The following is an 18,379-nucleotide window of genomic DNA, read 5'->3' as shown; positions in this document are numbered from 1 at the left end:
GAGGGAAAACAAACACACTGAGAAATCAAATCCATCTAACAGTTCTTCTGCATTTGCCTGATACAATTCTCAGACACGCTGAGGGGGAGACGGCGGGGAGACGGTGGGGAGAACAGAGTGTGCCGCTCCTCTCAAGTCAGTCGAAACCTCTAGTCCTGCCACTGTCAACACCACCTTCCCCTTTTTCGGAATCATGACTCACATCAGGCCTGGAGCAGTCAAAGTCACCTTTAAGAGACTCAAAGAGCCGGCAAGGAGCCAGGGGAGGATGGCCTCATCAAAGGCCAGACCAGGGTCTAAGAAGTTATGGAAGGAATCCGACGACGGTGTGTTTCAGGACGGGGCCCGCATCTGAATCAGGGTTACAGCTCCTGAAGCACTTTATGTGACTACCTTTCACGTGGTTATTTTTTCAAGTTGATTTGGGGGCACAAATAGGAGAAAAAAATAATTTTTTAGTTGATGGAAAGATTTTCCCACCCCGTTTTGAGATGGGTAAGACTCGACTTTCCCATAAATTCAAGCTGGGGTTTCGATTTGGACCTCTGAGATACACAGATGGAAATGAAGATAGTTCACAACCAGCAGCCCTGAGGCTGCCCAGTGTCAGCCTTAAATAACCAGCATCAGTGTTGTAATGATCTGATATTTACAAAACGGAAGAAGGAAAAGAAATACCAAGTCTTTGCTTCAGATCCGATACTTAATGTATCATGAACAAGACTAAACAAAATCTCCTAAGCTGGTTTTCACCTATTCGAATGAACTTTATCTATCAACCAGCCTCAGAACTGTAGCACTTATGGTGCCCCTAAGAAACACACAAAAACACATCAGTATTTCCAACACTTAACACAGCTATCAAAGTGTGTACCTGCCCCACACAGTCCCTGGACTTGGACGAAGTTTCCTTCCATCATTTATTCAACCACAGGCTAGTGAAATAACCTCATGCTGTATGGCCCTTTGTTAAAGGCTGAGATTTCCCCAAGATCCGAGCATGTTCGTCTGGTGCTCTGCCACCCTGCCCCCACCCCCAACCCCACCCCCAAGAGATCTGGCCCAGAGAACAGCTGCCCAGGATCAGCTCGACTAAAGTTTAAGGCACAGACTAAAATAGAAGTCGAGAGCCAGCAGTCACCAGAAAGTGAGCACTGATCAAAATGCACTTCTTTTTGGAAGACATACAAAGCATCCCCAAGACATTTTCTCACTGTGTGTAAAGGCAATTTCCAGATCACTTCTCTACAGCTAAGTTTTAATAATCCCCCAGCACGCCAGTAAGAGACAAAGTATAAACTGGGTCACCCTTTAAACTCTCCAAAGCCCACAGCCAGAGCGTAATCTCAGGATTAAAGCCTGCTACAAGCCCCAGACTGCTTCCTGCCTCCACGGTTAAGTACTACTGCTCTCAAGATGACACCCAAAACCTAGCACATATTAATTATAACATTCCAGAACATTTCAAGACAAATACATTAAACACTTCTGCCTACCCCACCACGAAAGCCAGACATTCTGATTAGCAAAAATGAACCCCCACCATGCCAAGCCATACAGCTTCTCCCTCTCTCCTCCTGCTCCAGTACCTGGTAGACAAAGCAGATGGTAGGCGCTTGGCAACCATACAGGAACTTGACGTCGATAACATGCAGCTCCTCCAGGCGGATGTTAAAGGCCTTGAGCTCTTTATTGTCTCGGTCTAGTGGAATAACCTTGAAAAGGCCATCATAGAGTCGCAGGCCAATCATCCGGCACTCAGGGTCGATGATGCCAATAATGCCCGTCTCTGAGGGGCGGCCAATACGGTCCTGGGAAATGAAACACGGGTGAGGGAAGAACCTCAACACCTAGAGCAACAGAGGACAAGGGGGAACACCTTCCCAGCATGATTTCAGGAGTGGCAATAAAACCTGTGGCATCTTGTTGACCTGCTAGGATGCCCAAATGTCAGTGCACACCTTTTTGCAAGACACTGAATCTCAATGAGTTGTTACCTCGTCTCTGTGACTAGTAAATTACAGAAGTCCCTGGTGTTTTCTCCTTGTTTCTCTTACCACCGAGAGAGAGAGAGAGAGAGAGAGAGAAAGAGAGAGTGCCTCGGCACTTCCATTTTCTCTGTTGAATTGTGACCACCCTACCTGGAAAACTCTCATCAGCCTGAAGCAGCCACCTCACCTGGACGTTGCCATGGGCTCGAGTTATGATGTCAATGCTCTCGCCGCTCTGCTTATACTCCAAGATGCAGGCATTGTACTTGGCTGTCAGGATGAACAGTAGGTCCTTGCTCTCCCCCTGGAAACCAACATTACATTATCAAAAGTGGTTTCTTTTAAAAACAGGAATACCTGTCTAGTCTTTAGTCATTTTTTAAGCATGCTAAATTCTTCAAGAATTTTCTTTTCCCCCTGAGGAGAAAAAAACCTATGGTGGGTATGCAACACACTTTAGTTGCACACACACCCTAAGGGTGTGTACAAAAAGCCAGAACTGAAGCTGGTAAACATCCAGTGCGTTTTCATAATTCTCCTTTTCTCTGCCCTACATACAATGTATTCATCTAGTTCCACTCAGCTAATCTCAATTATTCCATTCATATTCTGAAAGACGAATGTAACGCCTCCTCTAATCTTCCTCCAAGTACTTGGAAAAAGAAAAAAAAAAGGGAACAAGGGAAGCTCAAATAGATCTACAAAGTCTTTCTTACTTATTAACCCAGACCCCAACAAAGTATTTGGTCCAAAGGATTATAATTTAAATTTTGAACCCCTTGCTTTCTCATCAGATGCAGTTAGGACATAATGAAGCACTGCAGTAGCTACTTAGATGAAAACAGTTGAATTATAACAATAATGGTAACAATAACGTGATGATAAGTGTTAACGGTGAACACTTCTTCCGTGCTAGGCCCTGTGTTATTAAATCACTTAATCCTCACAATAAACCAGAGGATTGGTTATCCCTGTTTTGCAGATGGGAAAAATAAGGCTCTGAAAGCTTAGCTGACACCCAAAGTTAGACTGAACAAGGACCAAAGCCTGCACGGCCCTAACCCTAGAGCTGACTCTTGGAATCACTGTGATGACCCACAGGACGGGGCCCACATCTCAAACCGCGTTTACAGTCCCTTCTAAAGAAGTCGACTTGATCCATTTTCCCCTAGTGAGTCTTTCCTACTTTTGGCAACTTGTTAAATAGAATATAAATTAAAATCTGCCATTTGAAAAGAGAAGGGTTTCTCTCCTAAGCCTTATGGCACCCACCCCAAGCAAGCGATGGCATAAAAACGACGTAAATCCAACGACGACCTAGTTCTCCTTTGCTGCTGCAAGGCCCAACCCAGAACACTTACCTTGGGCCTGAAGAGCTCCATGACTGCAATCTTCCCATACATGCCCACCTCTTTGACGGGCCGAAGCCCCTCAGCGGTCACCACATAGATCTCTAACCTTGTGTTTTTGGCAATCAACAGGTTCAAGTCTTCAGCTGAAGTAAAGTGTCCTGAAAGAACAGATTCTCTAGTTTTTGAAGCCAAAGCACTATCTAAATTATCCTAGCATTTTCTACCTAAAACCTCCTAACATTCTCATTTACTGCACGTATTTCTCTGGCTCCCTCCACTCGTTCCTTTCCCACCGATTCCTCAAAGAGCCTTGCTTCATACATTCAAGAAAGCTACTTCCCTAATCAGACTCCGAAAACTGGACTGGACCTAAGAGTAGCATGTCCTTCAACTTGACAATGACTGTGAAAACCCTTCGGCGGGCTCAGTGCCCTCAAATTTCACTTTTCCTTCTGCAGGGGCCCACTCATCCTCTAATTAAGGGATGCTGGAGAAAGTGCTCCTCTTTATTTTCAGTCTTTCTCTCAATTTTCACAAAATCTCTTACCAAACAGACCAGGTCGAATGAAAAAAACTGCCAGAGCCTTATCTTAAAACATGGCTTTAGCTGCATCTCTCGCCCTCCCAGCAGTCTACTAAAACCCCATCTGCACAGTTAGACTGCTTCCAACAACAGTTTTCTTTGGGAATCAGGATTAGGATTTACATAAACATACAAGTTTGAGGGCTTCATGTTTTGCTGAGAAGTTGGTTCAAAAGGATTATTCCCGGATTCTGGGCATTTGCGTCTTTAAGAATCCTTGCATAAACAAGGCAAACCCAGCCTGGGCCGGGCCATTCCAAACCCTCCTCTCCAGCAGCTCCCTCTCGTAAACAACAGCCCCAAGCAAAGCAGACTCCTCTCTTTAGGGGGAATGCGGACCTTTCTCACATTCCCCCCACCTCCTGCACCTCCCAGGCTCTCCTACAGGAAAATTCTCGCTCCAGAGTCGCCATCACCACCGACCCCCTTCCCCCCCGACCACACGAGGTCAATCCCGCGGTCCAAGCAGCCCCGCACAATCAACTCACACTCCACTCTGTCCCAGTAGACTCAACCCTGTCCTCGAGGCCAAGTGACCTCAGGGAACGAAAGGGGACCCTCAAGCGCAGCTTTTACCCCCCACCCCCCACCCGAACGGCGCGTGATGAGACACCTTCTTTAGAGTCGGGGGCTGGGGGAGGTTTCTCGGCCGCCAGTGCCTTCCATTCCCCGGGCCTGGTCCTGGAGGCCGCCCGGGGGCCTCGGGCCTCCCTAGGCCTAGGTTCCCCCCCGCTCCAACTCCCTCCCCCGCCGGGGTCTCTTGCCGTGGCAGCCTCACCGGTCACGCAGCCGTTCACGGCGGTGGGCTTCTGTGCCGTTACCACGTAGTTGTACGACATGTCGAGGCCCGGGGCGGCCCAGCGGGACTCAAGCGCAACGATAGAGAGACGGACACGAGCGAAGAGACAGGGGGGCCCCCACCCGCGCGCGGCGAACTCCACTGCCGCTGCCTCCGCCCCGGAGACACGTTGCAGGCCAGAGCGGCCGAGGCGCGGGGCATCACGGGACGGCCTCACCTGGCCTCTTGGAGGACTCAAGGCGCGGGAGGCGGCCAACCAAGGGAGGCCCCGCCCCCCTGAGGCTCCGCCCCCTCCTACCGCCGCAGCCCCGAGAACCCGGATGAGGGCGCCCTGTTGGGGCGTCTTTGAGAAGCGGTGGCGGGTGCTGAGGTGGTGGATGCGGGCGTGAGCGGGTAGCGGAAGTGTGCGGACGTCCCCTCCTCCCCCGAAGCTGATCTGCGGATCTCATCCCCGGGCCTCGCCCCTCGCCTTCCCCAAACCCCGTCCACTCCCCTTTCATTGCTCCGGGAGCCGTCGGGGCTGTTTCCCCTTTGGGAACGGAAAGGTACCGCAGAGGCTTAGAGAGGGGAGGAAGGTGACATCAATTTGTGCATCTCCCAGACTAGCACCGAGGTTCGTACCTCCCTCCGCCTAGCCCTCCCTGTACTTCTAAACTCAGCCGGTATCCTGCCCTGACCCTGGAATGACCCATCACCTGGCGGGAGCGGGGCGGCCGGGCGGGGGGGGGGGGAGGCTGGCACCTGGACGCTCCCCTTTCACCTCTGAACTGTGTTTGAACTGGCCCCGCAGGCCACTTGCCCAGCATTATTAGTGCCCCTATGGCTGTGCAAAGTCTTACCTCAAACACAAAATGAGAATTTACTTGGTGAGAACCTTAGTGACCCAAGAAAGCAGTCTGTTGGCCCTGAAACTTCCAGGCCATTCCACATCAGACAGACTCTGCTAGGAGGAGGAGGAGGAGGAGAACCACGTGGCTTAGAGCACCTCCTGAAGACTAGGGAGGAGGCAACCCCCATTTTACAGATGAGGAAACTGAGGCTCGGCAAAATGGGTTTACCTAAGGTGCCCCCACAAGTCAAGAGTTGCCAAGGCAGGTGTGGATTCTTTCCACTGCAGACACATGCAGTGAGGCCAAGACCCAGCATGACCCCAAGACACCTCTGAACTTGGCCGAACTGAAGGGAGCTAGAACATCACCGTGGTTTACACACGTGGTTTCCCACACCGAGGACCTTGTGCCTTGACTCTGTAGGCACTGAATTATCGGTCAAACACAGGCTTTGTGGAAATACTAAACATGGGTTTGAGTCTCGGCTCTTACCAGCATGGCATTGGACATGTTGGTAGAGCTCTCTGGGTCAGTTTCCCAGAAGCCAAATGGAGTCACGGACGCGGCTGCCTCCTTGGGGCGGTGCCAGCACCAACAAGAGCAAGTGTGTGGAGATGGTTATGAATATATTCACTGTGTTTGACGCCCGTGTAACAGATGAAGTTACTTTCTGGGTAACTTTGCCCCTTGGTGATAAGGTGGGCACTACTCCTGAGCACAAGGCAGCCCTGTGCCCAGCATGGGTCGATCAGTGTTCTGGCAGCCAAGGCGCGGGGGTGAACCTTGATCGGCCCCACGCTCTTCTCCATCCCCAGCCCACGTTCTAGAGTTTGGACCTGGATCAAAGTCTGGGGCAGCTCCCTAATTACTAAGGGCCCTGGAAGCACGATTGCCCCAGTAGGCTGCAAGTGCCTTCAGCAGCTCATGTTGTTACCCTCTCCTGCAGGCACTGCTTGCCGCTCAGGCCCCGTCGGATTGCCTGTCCTCCGGCAGCTCAGCGCGAAGGTGTGAACTCAGCTTCCTTCAGAGCCTCCCCGTCATGGTGAGTCCCACAAGGGCCAGGGAAGGGCACCATGGTCTTGGGGCAGCAAGAATGCCAGCGCCAGGCAGGCTGGAGTCCCTTGCTCCCTGACCAACAGATGCTGTGCCTCTTGAGGTTAAGAGAGAGGGTGGTCTTCCCTCACAGGGCCTGACTTCTCTTCATTTCCCAGCTGGGCCCAGCCAGGCCTGGATCCACCTGCCCCCTGTCTGGGTCATGCATTTCAATCGGAATCTATGGAGTTCCCGTTGTGGCTCAGCAGGTTAAGAACCTGACTAGTATCCATGAGGATGGGGGTTTGATCCCTGGGCCTCGCTCAGTGGGTTGAAGGATCTGGCATTACCACAAGCTGTGGTGTAAGTCAAAGACGCAGCTTGGGTCTGGCATTGCTATGTCTGTGGTGTAGGCTGGCAACTGCAGCTCTGATGTGACCCCTAGCCTGGGAACTTCTATGTGCTGCAGGTATGGCCCTAAAAAGCAAAAAAAAAAAAAAAAAAAAAAAAAAGAGCATAAACAGCTACCTACTCTGTAATAGGCACTACCAGTCATTGGAGTTGTGAAGATAGACCTGGTGCCTCTTTTTGAGCCTTGGGCATGTGTGGGCTTGTGGGATCTACACTGTGGGAGGTTTAGCATAGGCCTGGAAAGACCTGGGTTCAAATTTCTGCCTACCACCAACCAGCTGTGTGACATTTTACTGAAGACCTAATTTCTCTGAGCCTCTTTCCTCATCTGCAATATGAGGCAGATTAATCAATGAGATGTTGGTCAGAGCAGGGTCCTAGCCGACTTTCCTTTCTTTTTCCATCCCTTCAGGCCACTGGGAACCAAGGATGGCACTGGTCCCCAAGCCTTCCTCTGCCTCTGGTTTGGGAATAGTTGCAAATCCCAGGCAGGACGGACTCTCCGGGGTGGCTGAGGGGGCATATTCTTGGAGGGTGGTGGCTGGGCATGGAATTGAGACCAACTGACGTCATCGAGTATTCTAGTCCCTGGCAGGCAGGCTCTGAGAGCCACAGGCCGAGCCCTTCCTAGAGCATGCCCTCTGCCATTCTCAGCCTCCCTTCAGCCCCTGGGGAAAGCAGCATGATAAGACCAAAACGGAACCAGCTTTGGAGCCAGGCAGACCTGGACACTTGCTGGCTGTGTGACCTTGGGCAAAGTCACTTAACTGTGAGCCTCGGTTTCCTCATCAGGCTAATTTGTCCAGTCGTGTTGTTGGAAGATTAAATGAGATTTGCTTAAAAGCACTTAGCACGCGGTCTGGCTCTCCATCCGTGCTCTGGCCCCTGCCAGACCTAGGAAAGGCCACAGTTTGCATGAAGAACCTAGTTCCTCCCTGCAGGCTTGGGGAAGGAGCCTGAGAGAAGTGCCCCTTGCCAGGACCGGGATCAGCTGCAGGCTGCTGCTGGGCCACTAGGCGGCGCTGGGAGCCCAGCCTGCTCTGTCCCAGTGGGACACTAATTTCACTCTAATCGGGACAAAGGCAGGAGCTGCAGCAGACCCCATTCAGCGAGCTCCAGCTTTTAAGAGTTTGTTTGAAGGGAGTAGCTCCTTTTAATTCAATTTTTTGTGTACAACAGTCACGTACACTGGTATATTAGGTCCTCGTTTTTCAGAGGAACACCTGAAGAGTGAGCTCTCACAGCTGATGAAAAGCACCCCATGCCTGGACCCCCCACTTCTGCACCCCAGTCAGCTCAGCTGTAACTCTCAGGCCTGCCTGCCCTCCACCCTCCCGCCTGAGGCTCCCCAGGGCCAAGTTCCTCCTTTGGCTCCTGAGGCCCTGCCCACTTCTCCCTGTTGGTTACCTGACTGGTTGCTCAAGTCATCCTAACGCACTTCCTGCCTGGCCCCTGGCCCTGGTACAGTTTCACACCCGCTCCCTTGGCCTGGAATACGGTCCCTGGTCCCTTTCCCCTCCCGGTGCCTCTCACTCCCTTTACCTAGCGGACTCCTATTTACCCTTTCCTAACACTTCCGGGAAATGCTAAGGAGGCCAAGGTCCCCCTCTTTGTGCCCCGGGGCAGGTGCACATCCCTCTTGTGTGGCACTTCCCACAGCACGTGGTAAGGACCTCTTTTGTTTCCACTGAGGGCAGGACCCGCGCTCTGTTTTTTCTCAGCGCCTAGGATGGAGCCTGGCACACCACGAGGCTCGCGAAGTGTTTGCCCTGCATCAGAGCCCAGTTGGAACAGCAGATGGGTGTGGGGGTCTGTCTGGCCCCCTCCTCCAGCACAGGAGCCTCAACCTGGAGCTTCTCTTTTGACAGAAGGCTCTTGGGCCTCAATTTTATTAATTTGTTTTATACTCAGGATTCCAATTCCTCCATTTTCCTTGTACCAAAGCCATTCTTCATTGGCTTCAATTCAAAGAATGTTTAAATCATAATTTAGGCACAGAACAGAACACTGTAAACCAGCTGTAATGGAAAAAAATAAAAATCATTAAGTAAAAACATTTTTTAAACAAGTTAGGCACTGAATAAAAAGTCACAAATTAAGGAGTTCCCACTGTGGCTCAGCAGTAATGAGCCTGGCTAGTATCCATGAAGATGAGGATAACCCTGGCCTCACTCAGTGGGTTAAAGATCCAGCTTTGCCGTGAGCTGTAGTGTAGGTCACAGAATGTGGCTCGGATCCCGCATGGCTGTGGCTGTGGTGTAGGCCAGCGGCTGTAGCTCTGATTAGATCCCTAGCCTGGAAATCTCCATATATTGTGGGTGCAGCCCTAAAAAGCAAAAGCAAAAAAAAAAAAAAAAAAAGTCACAAATTAAGAAAAGTCATGGAAGCATCCACCTGATAGAAATGCTGCCTAATTCAAGGAACCGCTGTTCCCTGGAGTTGCTGGCTGGGCGTGGGCTAAGGGTCTTAGCCACAGCAGTGTGACTGGGCAGGATAGGGGTGTCCCTCCACCCACACCCAAAACCTCCTCCTGCTCCTCTCCCCGCAGACCTCCAAGAAGCTGGTGAACTCAGTGGCAGGCTGTGCCGATGATGCCCTTGCTGGCCTGGTGGCCTGCAACCCCAGCCTGCAGCTCCTGCAAGGCCACCGAGTGGCCCTCCGTTCTGACCTGGACAGTCTCAAGGGCCGGGTGGCACTACTGTCGGGTGGGGGCTCTGGCCATGAGCCTGCCCATGCCGGTGAGCACCCTGGGCTGGAGGTGGGGGTGGGCTCTGGGCAGAATGACCTCTCCTAGGAGATCTTCGGTGCTGTTAGGAGGTTCAGGACAGAGCCGGGCCCTGGAAACAGCTCTCCCACTCCCTTGAGCTGTGATCTGGGGCCAGTTATGCCCTCTCTCTGTGCCTCAGTCTCTACATCTATAAAAGCACAAGGTTGGGCCAAATAGGGAGTTCCCGTTGTGGTGCAATGGAAACAAATCTAACTGGTATCCATGAGGTAGCAGGTTCGATCCCTGGCATCACTCAGTGGGTTGGGGATCCGGCATTGCCTTGAGCTGTGATATAGGTCGCAGATGAGGCTCAGATCCCAGGTTGCTGTGGCTGTGGTGTAGGCCGGAAGCTGCACCTCTAACGTGACCCCTAGCCTGGGAACCTCCATGTGCCAGGGGTGCAGCTCTAAAAAGCAAAAAAAAAAAAAAAACAAAACCACCAAGGCTGGGCCACATGATCCTCTCAGGCCCTTCCAGCTCTGATTCCATGAATCCTCCTGGTCTTCGAGGCCCAGCTGACCTGCTGTCCCCTCCTCTGTGAAGCCTTCCTGACTTTTGCAGCCTAGGAAACATAGTATCCCACTTCTGAATTCCCGTCTGAATTTTTTTTTTGTTCTGCTTTTTAGGGCCGCACTTGCAGTATATGGAGGTTCCCAGGCTAGGGGTCTGATCAGAGCTACAGCTGCTGGCCTATGACACGCAGGATCCGAGCCACATCTGCGACCTACACCACAGCTCACAGCAATGCTGGATCCGTAACCCAGTGAGCAAGTGAGCAAGGCCGGGGACCAAACCCGCAACCTTATGGTTCCTAGTCAGATTTGTTTCCGATGCACCACCATGGGAACACCTCCCCTCCCCCTGCATTTTTACATACAATGTAGAAGGTCCTGGATTGTTTCCTGTTCAGTGCCAGGCATGTGAGCTCCCTTGAGAGCTCAGGTGGCAGGAGTAGGGGTGGCAAGTGAGGAGAGGTGGGTAGGGACCAGGCTTCGTATCCTCTGTATCTTCTCTAGATCTTTCTCCCTCTGGCAAATCCATCCGTCCTTTCAGCCAATGCTAACGATCACCTGGTGTGTGTCTGGAACTGTTCTGGCCACCAGGGGGCGCAACAGTGAGCGGACAGGGTGCCTGCCCTCTTTGGAGCTTCTGTTCTCCTTTGGGGAGACAAACAGTAACCAGATAAACACAGCAGTGAAAGATTCTGCCAGGGTATGTAAGCGAGAGAGTGAAGACAGGAGCACTGGGTCCAGGAACAGCGAGTCGCTGGGGGTGGGGTGAGGGATTATTTCATTTGGGAGGTCAGGGAAGGCCTCTCCATAGACATGGACGACCCGAGGAGAGCCACCAGGTGCCATTCTAGCTCCAGGCGCACAGCAGGGCTCACCAAACTGTGCCGCCCAGGAGCCTGGGAAGCCCCAGGGCCTGCAGGCACAGGTCCCCGCCCAGCATCCTTCCCCACCTCTCTCTCCTCTCAGGGTTCATAGGCAAGGGCATGCTCACAGGGGTCATCGCAGGAGCCGTGTTCACCTCCCCAGCAGTGGGCAGCATCCTGGCAGCCATCAGGGCAGTGGCCCAGGCGGGCACAGGTAAGCCTGGCGGGCAGGTGGGGCTGCCTGGGAGGGCCAGCGCTGATGGGGCCCCTGCTGGCTGCTCCTGCAGTGGGGACCCTCCTCATCGTGAAGAACTACACTGGGGATCGGCTCAACTTCGGCCTGGCCCGGGAGCAGGCCCGGGCAGAGGGCATCCCCGTGGAGATGGTGGTCGTTGGGGACGACAGCGCCTTCACCGTCCTGAAGAAGGCGGGTCGGCGGGGGCTCTGTGGCACGGTGCTCATACACAAGGTGAGCTGCCCCCCCGGATGCCACCGGCCAGCCCGTCCCAGCCCTCTCTCTCCAGGCAGCCCCCCCTTCCCCAGGGCTCCCCGGCTCATGTAGGCCCCACTGCCGTGGCAGCTCCCTAGGCCCAGCCCCTTCCCTCCCACACCCGCCCGCTGCCCCTGCTCCCCAGGGCCCACACATCCTCCCCCGAGCCCCGCGCTCCCATGTCAGCCTCACCCCAGTGCACCCAGGCGGCTGCAGCCACCACCTCACCTGCTCCCTGGCCTGCTTCCTGCCCCCGCCCGCCCCGTCTCCCCCCCACAGCTCCCCAGGGGGTGTTTTTCGAAAATGGGTACCTGACCAGGTCGTTCAGCTGTGGAAACGGCCCGGGTCCTGACAGTCAACCCAGGCTCCTCCTCCGCCAGGCACCCACCACACCACACCCTTGCCCCTCCTCCCTGACCTCCCATCACCCCCGCGGTCTTCTCCCGCGCCACGCCAAGCCGCTGGGCACTGGCTCACCTTTCGGCTTTGCTGATGCTGAGTCTTTAGCCTTGAAAATCCTTTCCCTGTCTGACCCCCTTTTGGCCTGGCTAACTCCTATTCCGTCGTGGCCCGCCTCTGACGTCTCTCCTTTGGGGAGGTTTTTCCTCCCCGTGTCAGGCAGGCTGGGAGCCCCCACCCCACCCCAGTGCTCCCAGAACACCCTGTCCCTAGCGCCATCGTCAGATTTGTCACCTCACATGAAATGTACAATTTGCATGTGTTGGCTTCCCCAGCCCCTCCCCCGATCAAGTTCCTCCAGGGTAGGGACTGTGACTTAGTCACCCTTTTCCTTCTTCAGCACATACTAGGTAGTTGGCAAAAGGTGGGTGACTGGTGGGTAAAGTGAGCCACAGGGTGCCTGCCATGGGGAAAGAACTCTAGACTAAGGATGGGGAAACTAGCCACCACCTGGCTGTGTGACACTGGACAAGTCACCTTAGCTCTCTGGGCCCATTTCTCCGTTTGTGAAGTTCCTCCGGCTCAGGGATTCTTGAAGATTCCTGGCAGGTGCCGTAAACATGGCGGGCAGGTTGACGTGGCAGGACTAAGAGATCTCCTGTTCCGGGCTAGACACTCAGCCCCAGCCTGTCTCCTACCACGAGTGGTACAGTGACTCCTTCCCCACTGGGGGCCTGTCTCTGTGTGGGTGCAGGTGGCAGGTGCCCTGGCTGAGGCAGGTGTGGGGCTGGAGGAGATCGCGAATCGGGTGAGCGTGGTCGCCAAGGCCATGGGTGAGTGCTGGCCCAGGGGTCGGGGAGGGGGCGGGGGAGGTCAAGGCCAACCTTGGACGAGGAGCAGCACAGGCCTCCCAGGTTACTCCCCCGGGGCTGAGGGAGGGTCTCCTGGGGACAGCCAGGTCCCCAAGCCGGGTTTCTGTCCCATCACTGGGATGGGGAGCCTGGCAGCCTGTTTCCGTGAAGAGGCTTCTGAGGCACTGCCGCTGCCCGGCCTGATGCCTGACGCCAAGAACAGAATGGTCGTCTCTCTCACACCTCGTTTCTCGTAGGAACCCTGGGAGTGAGCCTGTCCTCCTGCAGCGTCCCCGGTTCCAGACCCACCTTTGAGCTCTCAGCCGATGAGGTGGAGCTGGGCCTGGGTAAGCCTGCGCCACCCCTCTCCAGCCATGCCTGCCACCTGCGTTTTGCCCCTGTACCTACCTGGCCCTCTCTGCTCCCGTGGAGCCATCACCTAGGGGGTCCTAGTATTTTTAGGTGGGCGCATGAGGTCCTTGTGGCCCAGCCCGCCTGGTTTCTACCAACTTTGCCCCCCATACCCAGGGCTCTGGCCGCGTGGGGCTCTGTGCCCTGCCCAGCTCCTTGCCTTTGCTCACACCGTCCCGGGTCCCCCGCCCCCACCAAGATGCAGAGCCATTCAGAGGTCATCCCAGCTGCAAAACTTTCCCACTTCATCCCCTGTGCTTCCAGAGCAATGGGCAGAGGCTACATGTGGCCTCTCTGTGACCGCCTCTCGTTAAAGCTGCTTGGCTAGTTCAAAGTTACGTTCTAGCTCCACCACCAAGCCATAGCTCCCAGAGAGCAGAGGCTGCATTTTTCATTATTTTGTCTGTCCCCCGCCCCACCCCGCGGACGCGTGCCTCGCTTAGTGCAGGGCACTCCGTGCATCCTTGAACAGAAACCGCGGAGTGAATCCCGGGCGCCGAGCAGGTCAGCAGTGACTCTGTCTGTCCGCAGGGATCCACGGGGAGGCTGGCGTGCTCCGGATAAAGGTAGGTGCCCTCCCCGGCGTGGGCTGGTCTAAGACCGAGGCCCCCAGCGCAGCTCACCCCGGCTCCCTCTGACAGATGGCAACCGCCGACGAGATTGTGGCGCACATGCTGAACCACATGACAGACTCCTCCAATGTGTCCCACGTGCCCGTGCAGTCTGGTGAGGGGCTGTCACGCTGTCTGTCTCCCGGCCTTTCCACCCCCTCTGGGAACGGGGCCCAGGGAGTCTCACCTGGGTGTCCTCTCTGCCCACAGGCTCCTCAGTGGTGCTGATGGTCAACAACCTGGGTGGCCTCTCATACCTGGAACTGGGCATCATAGCCGACGCCGCTGTCCGCTTTCTGGGTGAGCCCCACCCTGAGAGGGGACCTCCTGACCCCCAGAGCTTCTTCCTTCCCACCCTTTGAAGCTGGACCTAAGAAAAGCAGCTGAGGAATTCCCGGGTGGCCTAGTGGTTAAGGCTTCATCATTATCACCATTAGCTGTGGCTCGGTTTGATCCCTGGCCTGGGAACTTCTGCAGGCACAGCTGAAAAAAAGAAAAGCAGCTAAGGTTTTGGATGGTCCAGAGCATGAGCTGTGCAGTCAGTCAAGCCCAAGGTCCCTCTGCCTCAGCAAGCAGGGTGCCACGAGCCTATTTCCTTTTCTGTAAAGAGGGTAATAATAGCACGTGGCTTCGGGGGTTGTCGTGAGGAGTAAATGAGACTTAGCACAGACCGGAGACCTGGTGAGACCCAGTCAGTGAGACCTGTAATGACTCATCTGTCTAATGTCCCTATGGAAGGGACACCTCCAGGGAATGTGCTCGTTCCAGGCATGACTGAAGGATGCCCCGAGGCACTCTGACCTTCCTCCCACCGACCTCAGGGCCTCTGCTCCCAAGTCCTTGTTTTCTCCCATTCGCCTTCTTTCTGATGCTCAGGGGGGCCGTGCCCATCCTTCCACCTGTTCCTCACACGCTTCCATGCCGTCACCCTACAGAGGGCCGCGGGGTGAAGATTGCCCGTGCCCTGGTGGGCACCTTCATGTCAGCCCTGGAGATGCCTGGCGTCTCTCTCACCCTTCTGCTGGTGGACGAGCCCCTCCTGAAACTGATAGGTGAGACCTGGAAGCTGGGGTCTGCCATACCAGGCCTCCCTCGGGCTGGAAGGAGCCAGGAGGACTTGGAGGGGCCCCATCAGGGCTGACCGTGACAATCAGAACCTCGGGACAGGCCCTTCCTGGCCTCCCCAGCCCTGCCCAGCTCCCACTTGACTGTGGAGAGTTGGTAGTAGGGTCCTCCCCCAGGGACCCCCGCTTCCCTTGTATACAGCAGACACTCAGTACTTGCCGGTTGAGGTGGGAAGAGCCAGGCCACAATGGGGGAGTCCACGCCGCACTTGACCCCTGGCCAGCCAGCCCATCTCTGAGAGAGTCATCCATGTCCCCAGATGCCGAAACCACCGCAGCAGCCTGGCCTAACGTGGCCAAGGTCTCTGTGACTGGGCGGAAGCGGAGCCGGGCCGCCCCTGCCGAGCCCCCGGAGGGCCCTGATGGCACTGCTGCAGGAGGTACGGAGCCATGCTCTGGGGGGACGTGGCCTGAGGCCTGAAGGGCGCAGGGCCCCGGGGCTCACACCTCCCTCACTGGTCAAGTTGGGTTGTGAGAAGGGCCGGCCGGGCCTCTCCCCCACTGTCCTCCCTCTCCAGGCGCGACCTCGAAGCAAATGGTGCGTGTGCTGGAGCGGGTGTGCACCACCCTCCTGGGCCTGGAGGAACAGCTGAATGCCCTGGACCGCGCTGCCGGCGACGGGGACTGCGGCACCACCCACAGCCGTGCCGCCAGAGGTCAGTGCCAGGGCCCCGTCTGGGGCGGGACAGAGGCTGGTGTGGCACATCATGCTGAGATTTTGGCATCTCATGAACCAGAATTATTTCAGGAACATTCGGAGCACTCACATGGGATTGGCAGCTTTCCTCTTGCTAAGAGAGGCTGTCATTCACAAAACCTCGCGTTCCTTTCGCTTGTTCTCACAAAGAGACGCTTTTAACACTGCAAATGTAGGAAGGCTGTTATCACAGAATGAAACGCAGTCTTTTACAGTGAACTTCAGGAGTTCCCATTGTGGATCAGCGAGTTAAGGATCCAGTGTTGTCTCTGTGAGGGTGCGGGTTTACTCCCTGGCCCCCAAGAAAGGACCCCCTCCCCCAAAAAAAGGAGTTCCAGTTGTGGCTCAGCAGGTTAAGAACCCGACTAGTATCCATGAGGAATCGGGTTTGATCCCTGGCCTTGCTCAGTGGGATAAGGATCTGGCGTTGCCGCGAGCTGTGGTGATGGGGCTCGGATCCCATGTTGCTGTGGCTGTGGTGTAGGCTGGCAGCTGCAGTTCCAGTTCCACTCCTAGCCTGGGAACCTCCATGTGCCACAGACGCGTCTCTAAAAAGAAAAGCGAAAAAACCTTTATTCTACAGGGAAACTTACTCTGTTGTCCTGATTTTTCTCAGTTTATCCCAACTAGTGAAAAGCTCTCAATCATTGAGCTTCATTCAGTCAAGAAAAATGTATTTCATGCCAACCATGGGCCAGGTGCTGCCCTCGACTCTATGGATATAATAATGAGCAAAACAGATTAAAATCAGTGCCCTTTGGCTTCTGTTCTGGGGGGAGAGAGAAAATATGAACGAAGTAAATCAGTAATGTAGAAAAGAAGGAAGGGGGAAGCAAGGAGACATCACCTGCTAGGTGACAGCTGAGGTCCCTGCCTCCACCCCGCTCCAGGCGGCAGGCAGGATCCAGAAAGGAGCCTTGGGAGTCTCCTTGTGGTGCCTCCCCCAGCCTCTCCCAGCACCCATTCCTTCTGCCTGGCAGCAAGGCCTGGGTACCTGGTTGGGGTCCAGGCAGGTGGGAAGGAGGGCCTCTGAATCCCTTGCCATCTCTCTCTGCCTGCAGCGATTCAGGGCTGGCTGAAGGAGAGCCCACCACCCGCCAGTCCTGCCCAGCTACTCTCCAAATTGTCCCTCCTGCTACTGGAGAAGATGGGAGGCTCATCCGGGGCAGTGAGTGCCGGCAACCCCCGGGGGGCGGAGGGCTGCCTCAGAGGGGCCCTGGTTGCTGGAGGCCCAGGCCGGCCCCGTGTGCTCAGCATCCTGGTCCCCCCCCCAGCTCTACGGCCTGTTCCTGACTGCGGCGGCCCAGCCGCTCAAGGCCAAGACTGACCTCGCAGCCTGGTCTGCTGCCATGGATGCTGGCCTGGAGGCCATGCAGAAGTAAGCCAGAGCCCTGTGCCCTCGATCAGGCGTGGCCTGGGGGAGGAGACTGATGTCACCTGCTCCCAGCCAGGCCGTGTCCCCACCCCCAGAGCGATGCCCTACAGTGAGCCTCATTTGTTCTCTTCCCTGCCAGGTACGGAAAGGCTGCCCCAGGGGACAGGACTATGGTTTGTATCTGGCCCAGCCCTTCCCCCTTCTGAACGCCAAACACCTAGGGAAGGCCACCCTCAGTGGCAGGACCTGTCCTCAGCCCCCTCTCTTACCTTGTCCAGCTGGATTCCCTGTGGGCAGCAGGACAGGAGCTCCAAGCCTGGAAGAGCCCGGGGGCTAACCTGCTCCCAGTCCTGACCAAGGCAGTCAAGGTGAGTGAGGCGGGGCCAGGCTCCCATCTCCAGGTGACCTTGAACAAGTTAATATCCTTTCTGTGCCTCAGTTTCCTCCTCTAAAACTGGAGGCGGGTACCTGGCTCAGAGGGTTGCTGTGGAGCTAAAGAGAGAGGTGGAGCCATGCTCAGGGTCTGGGACATAGCAGGCCTCAGTAAGTGGTGGCCCCTGCCCTGCTAGAGGTGAGTGGGAGGTGACCTCTCCACCCTGGTGACAGAGAAGAGGGTCCGGGGCAGGAAGGACGCCCGGTGGTGCCTCCTTGAATCTGCTCTCCCACCCCCACCCCTCAGAACGCAGAGGCTGCAGCTGAAGCCACCAAGAACATGGAAGCTGGAGCTGGAAGAGCCAGTTATATCAGCTCTGCGCGGCTGGATCAGCCAGACCCCGGGGCAGTGGCGGCCGCTGCCATTCTCCGCGCCATCCTGGAGGTTCTGCAGAGCCAGGGGGCATGAAAGCCTCCCTGGGGCTCAGTGCCTCCCATTGCTGTGCACAGTGGCCACTGTCACTTATTTCTGCCTTCCAACTGTCGCCCTCCCCTGCCTACCCTCAGGGCCAGTCCTCTGAGTTCAGCAGGAATCCCTCAGGCAGCGTCCAGAATTACTCCACTGTAGACACTGCAGGCTCCAGTAGGTCACTACCCCTTCCCTCTTCAGGCAAGGTGGAGTCTCGGGTCACCCGGCTGTCCCCAGCCAACCCTGGGCTTCCGTGATAAGGCCTTTCTGTGGGTGACAGCACAGCCCTTAACGGGCAATGCGAATTTGGTTTTAAGACTCCCCGTGAAAGGCCTTCTGTACCTGAGCTGAGCCAGTGTGGAAAAGCAAGTCAATAAACACACGGAAGCCAAAGAGCTGCTGCTGCTTCTGAGGGCGCGTGAACAGACGGGCCCACTGAA

At 55.4% G+C, this 18,379-nt stretch overlaps 2 protein-coding genes and 1 long non-coding RNA gene across 7 annotated transcripts in view; 1 reads left to right on the top strand and 2 right to left on the bottom strand.

The window, feature by feature from the left end:
* DDB1 (damage specific DNA binding protein 1) overlaps positions 1-4,927 on the bottom strand; it is a 30,136-nt gene extending 25,209 nt beyond the window's left edge. For all 4 annotated transcript variants that reach the window (XR_014836930.1, XR_014836931.1, XM_003122651.7 and 1 more), the window contains exons 1-4: positions 4,705-4,927; positions 3,353-3,501; positions 2,179-2,295; positions 1,590-1,811 (exon numbers count right to left, since the gene is read on the bottom strand). Coding sequence is in view for 2 of the 4 variants with exons in the window: in XM_003122651.7 (XP_003122699.3) it covers positions 1,590-1,811; positions 2,179-2,295; positions 3,353-3,501; positions 4,705-4,765 (549 nt within the window). In the remaining 2 variants the exon portion in view is untranslated. The remainder of the gene's footprint in view (positions 1-1,589; positions 1,812-2,178; positions 2,296-3,352; positions 3,502-4,704) is intronic.
* A 78-nt stretch (positions 4,928-5,005) lies between these two features.
* Positions 5,006-18,332, top strand: TKFC (triokinase and FMN cyclase). Of its 2 annotated transcripts, NM_001444866.1 has the most exon segments (18): positions 5,006-5,338; positions 6,502-6,597; positions 9,547-9,736; positions 11,244-11,354; positions 11,428-11,609; positions 12,784-12,862; positions 13,138-13,227; positions 13,823-13,857; positions 13,933-14,017; positions 14,113-14,202; positions 14,838-14,954; positions 15,287-15,406; positions 15,545-15,682; positions 16,785-16,891; positions 16,998-17,101; positions 17,238-17,271; positions 17,377-17,466; positions 17,778-18,332. In NM_001444866.1, coding segments are annotated over 17 exon segments (1,737 nt in total). In that variant the 5' UTR covers positions 5,006-5,338; positions 6,502-6,594; the 3' UTR covers positions 17,940-18,332.
* Positions 8,858-10,922, bottom strand: LOC106509335 (uncharacterized). The gene is made up of 2 exons (XR_001306780.3): positions 10,643-10,922; positions 8,858-9,016 (listed from the first exon to the last, which is right to left on the bottom strand). It is a non-coding gene; the product is annotated as an uncharacterized LOC106509335 (long non-coding RNA).
* Positions 18,333-18,379: the final 47 nt, after the last annotated feature.

This window comes from Sus scrofa, chromosome 2 (genome assembly GCF_054392235.1).
Source record: "Sus scrofa isolate SSC_HxYL_T2T_F1_AM1 chromosome 2, Sscrofa_HxYL_maternal_Yorkshire_Landrace_v2.0, whole genome shotgun sequence".
NCBI classification, from domain to species: Eukaryota; Metazoa; Chordata; class Mammalia; order Artiodactyla; family Suidae; genus Sus; species Sus scrofa.
Note: the sequence above shows the minus strand (reverse complement) of the source record. Positions and strands in the feature narration are given on the sequence as shown.

Bases quoted from the DNA above. Each gene is read 5' to 3' on its own strand.
- TKFC (XM_085009351.1), top strand. From the start codon at position 11,261: ATGCTCACAGGGGTCATCGCAGGAGCCGTGTTCACCTCCCCAGCAGTG. The intron at 14,955-15,286 runs GTGAGACCTGGA...CCATGTCCCCAG, and splicing joins GCCCCTCCTGAAACTGATAG to ATGCCGAAACCACCGCAGCA. The intron at 16,892-16,997 runs GTGAGTGCCGGC...TCCCCCCCCCAG, and splicing joins TGGGAGGCTCATCCGGGGCA to CTCTACGGCCTGTTCCTGAC.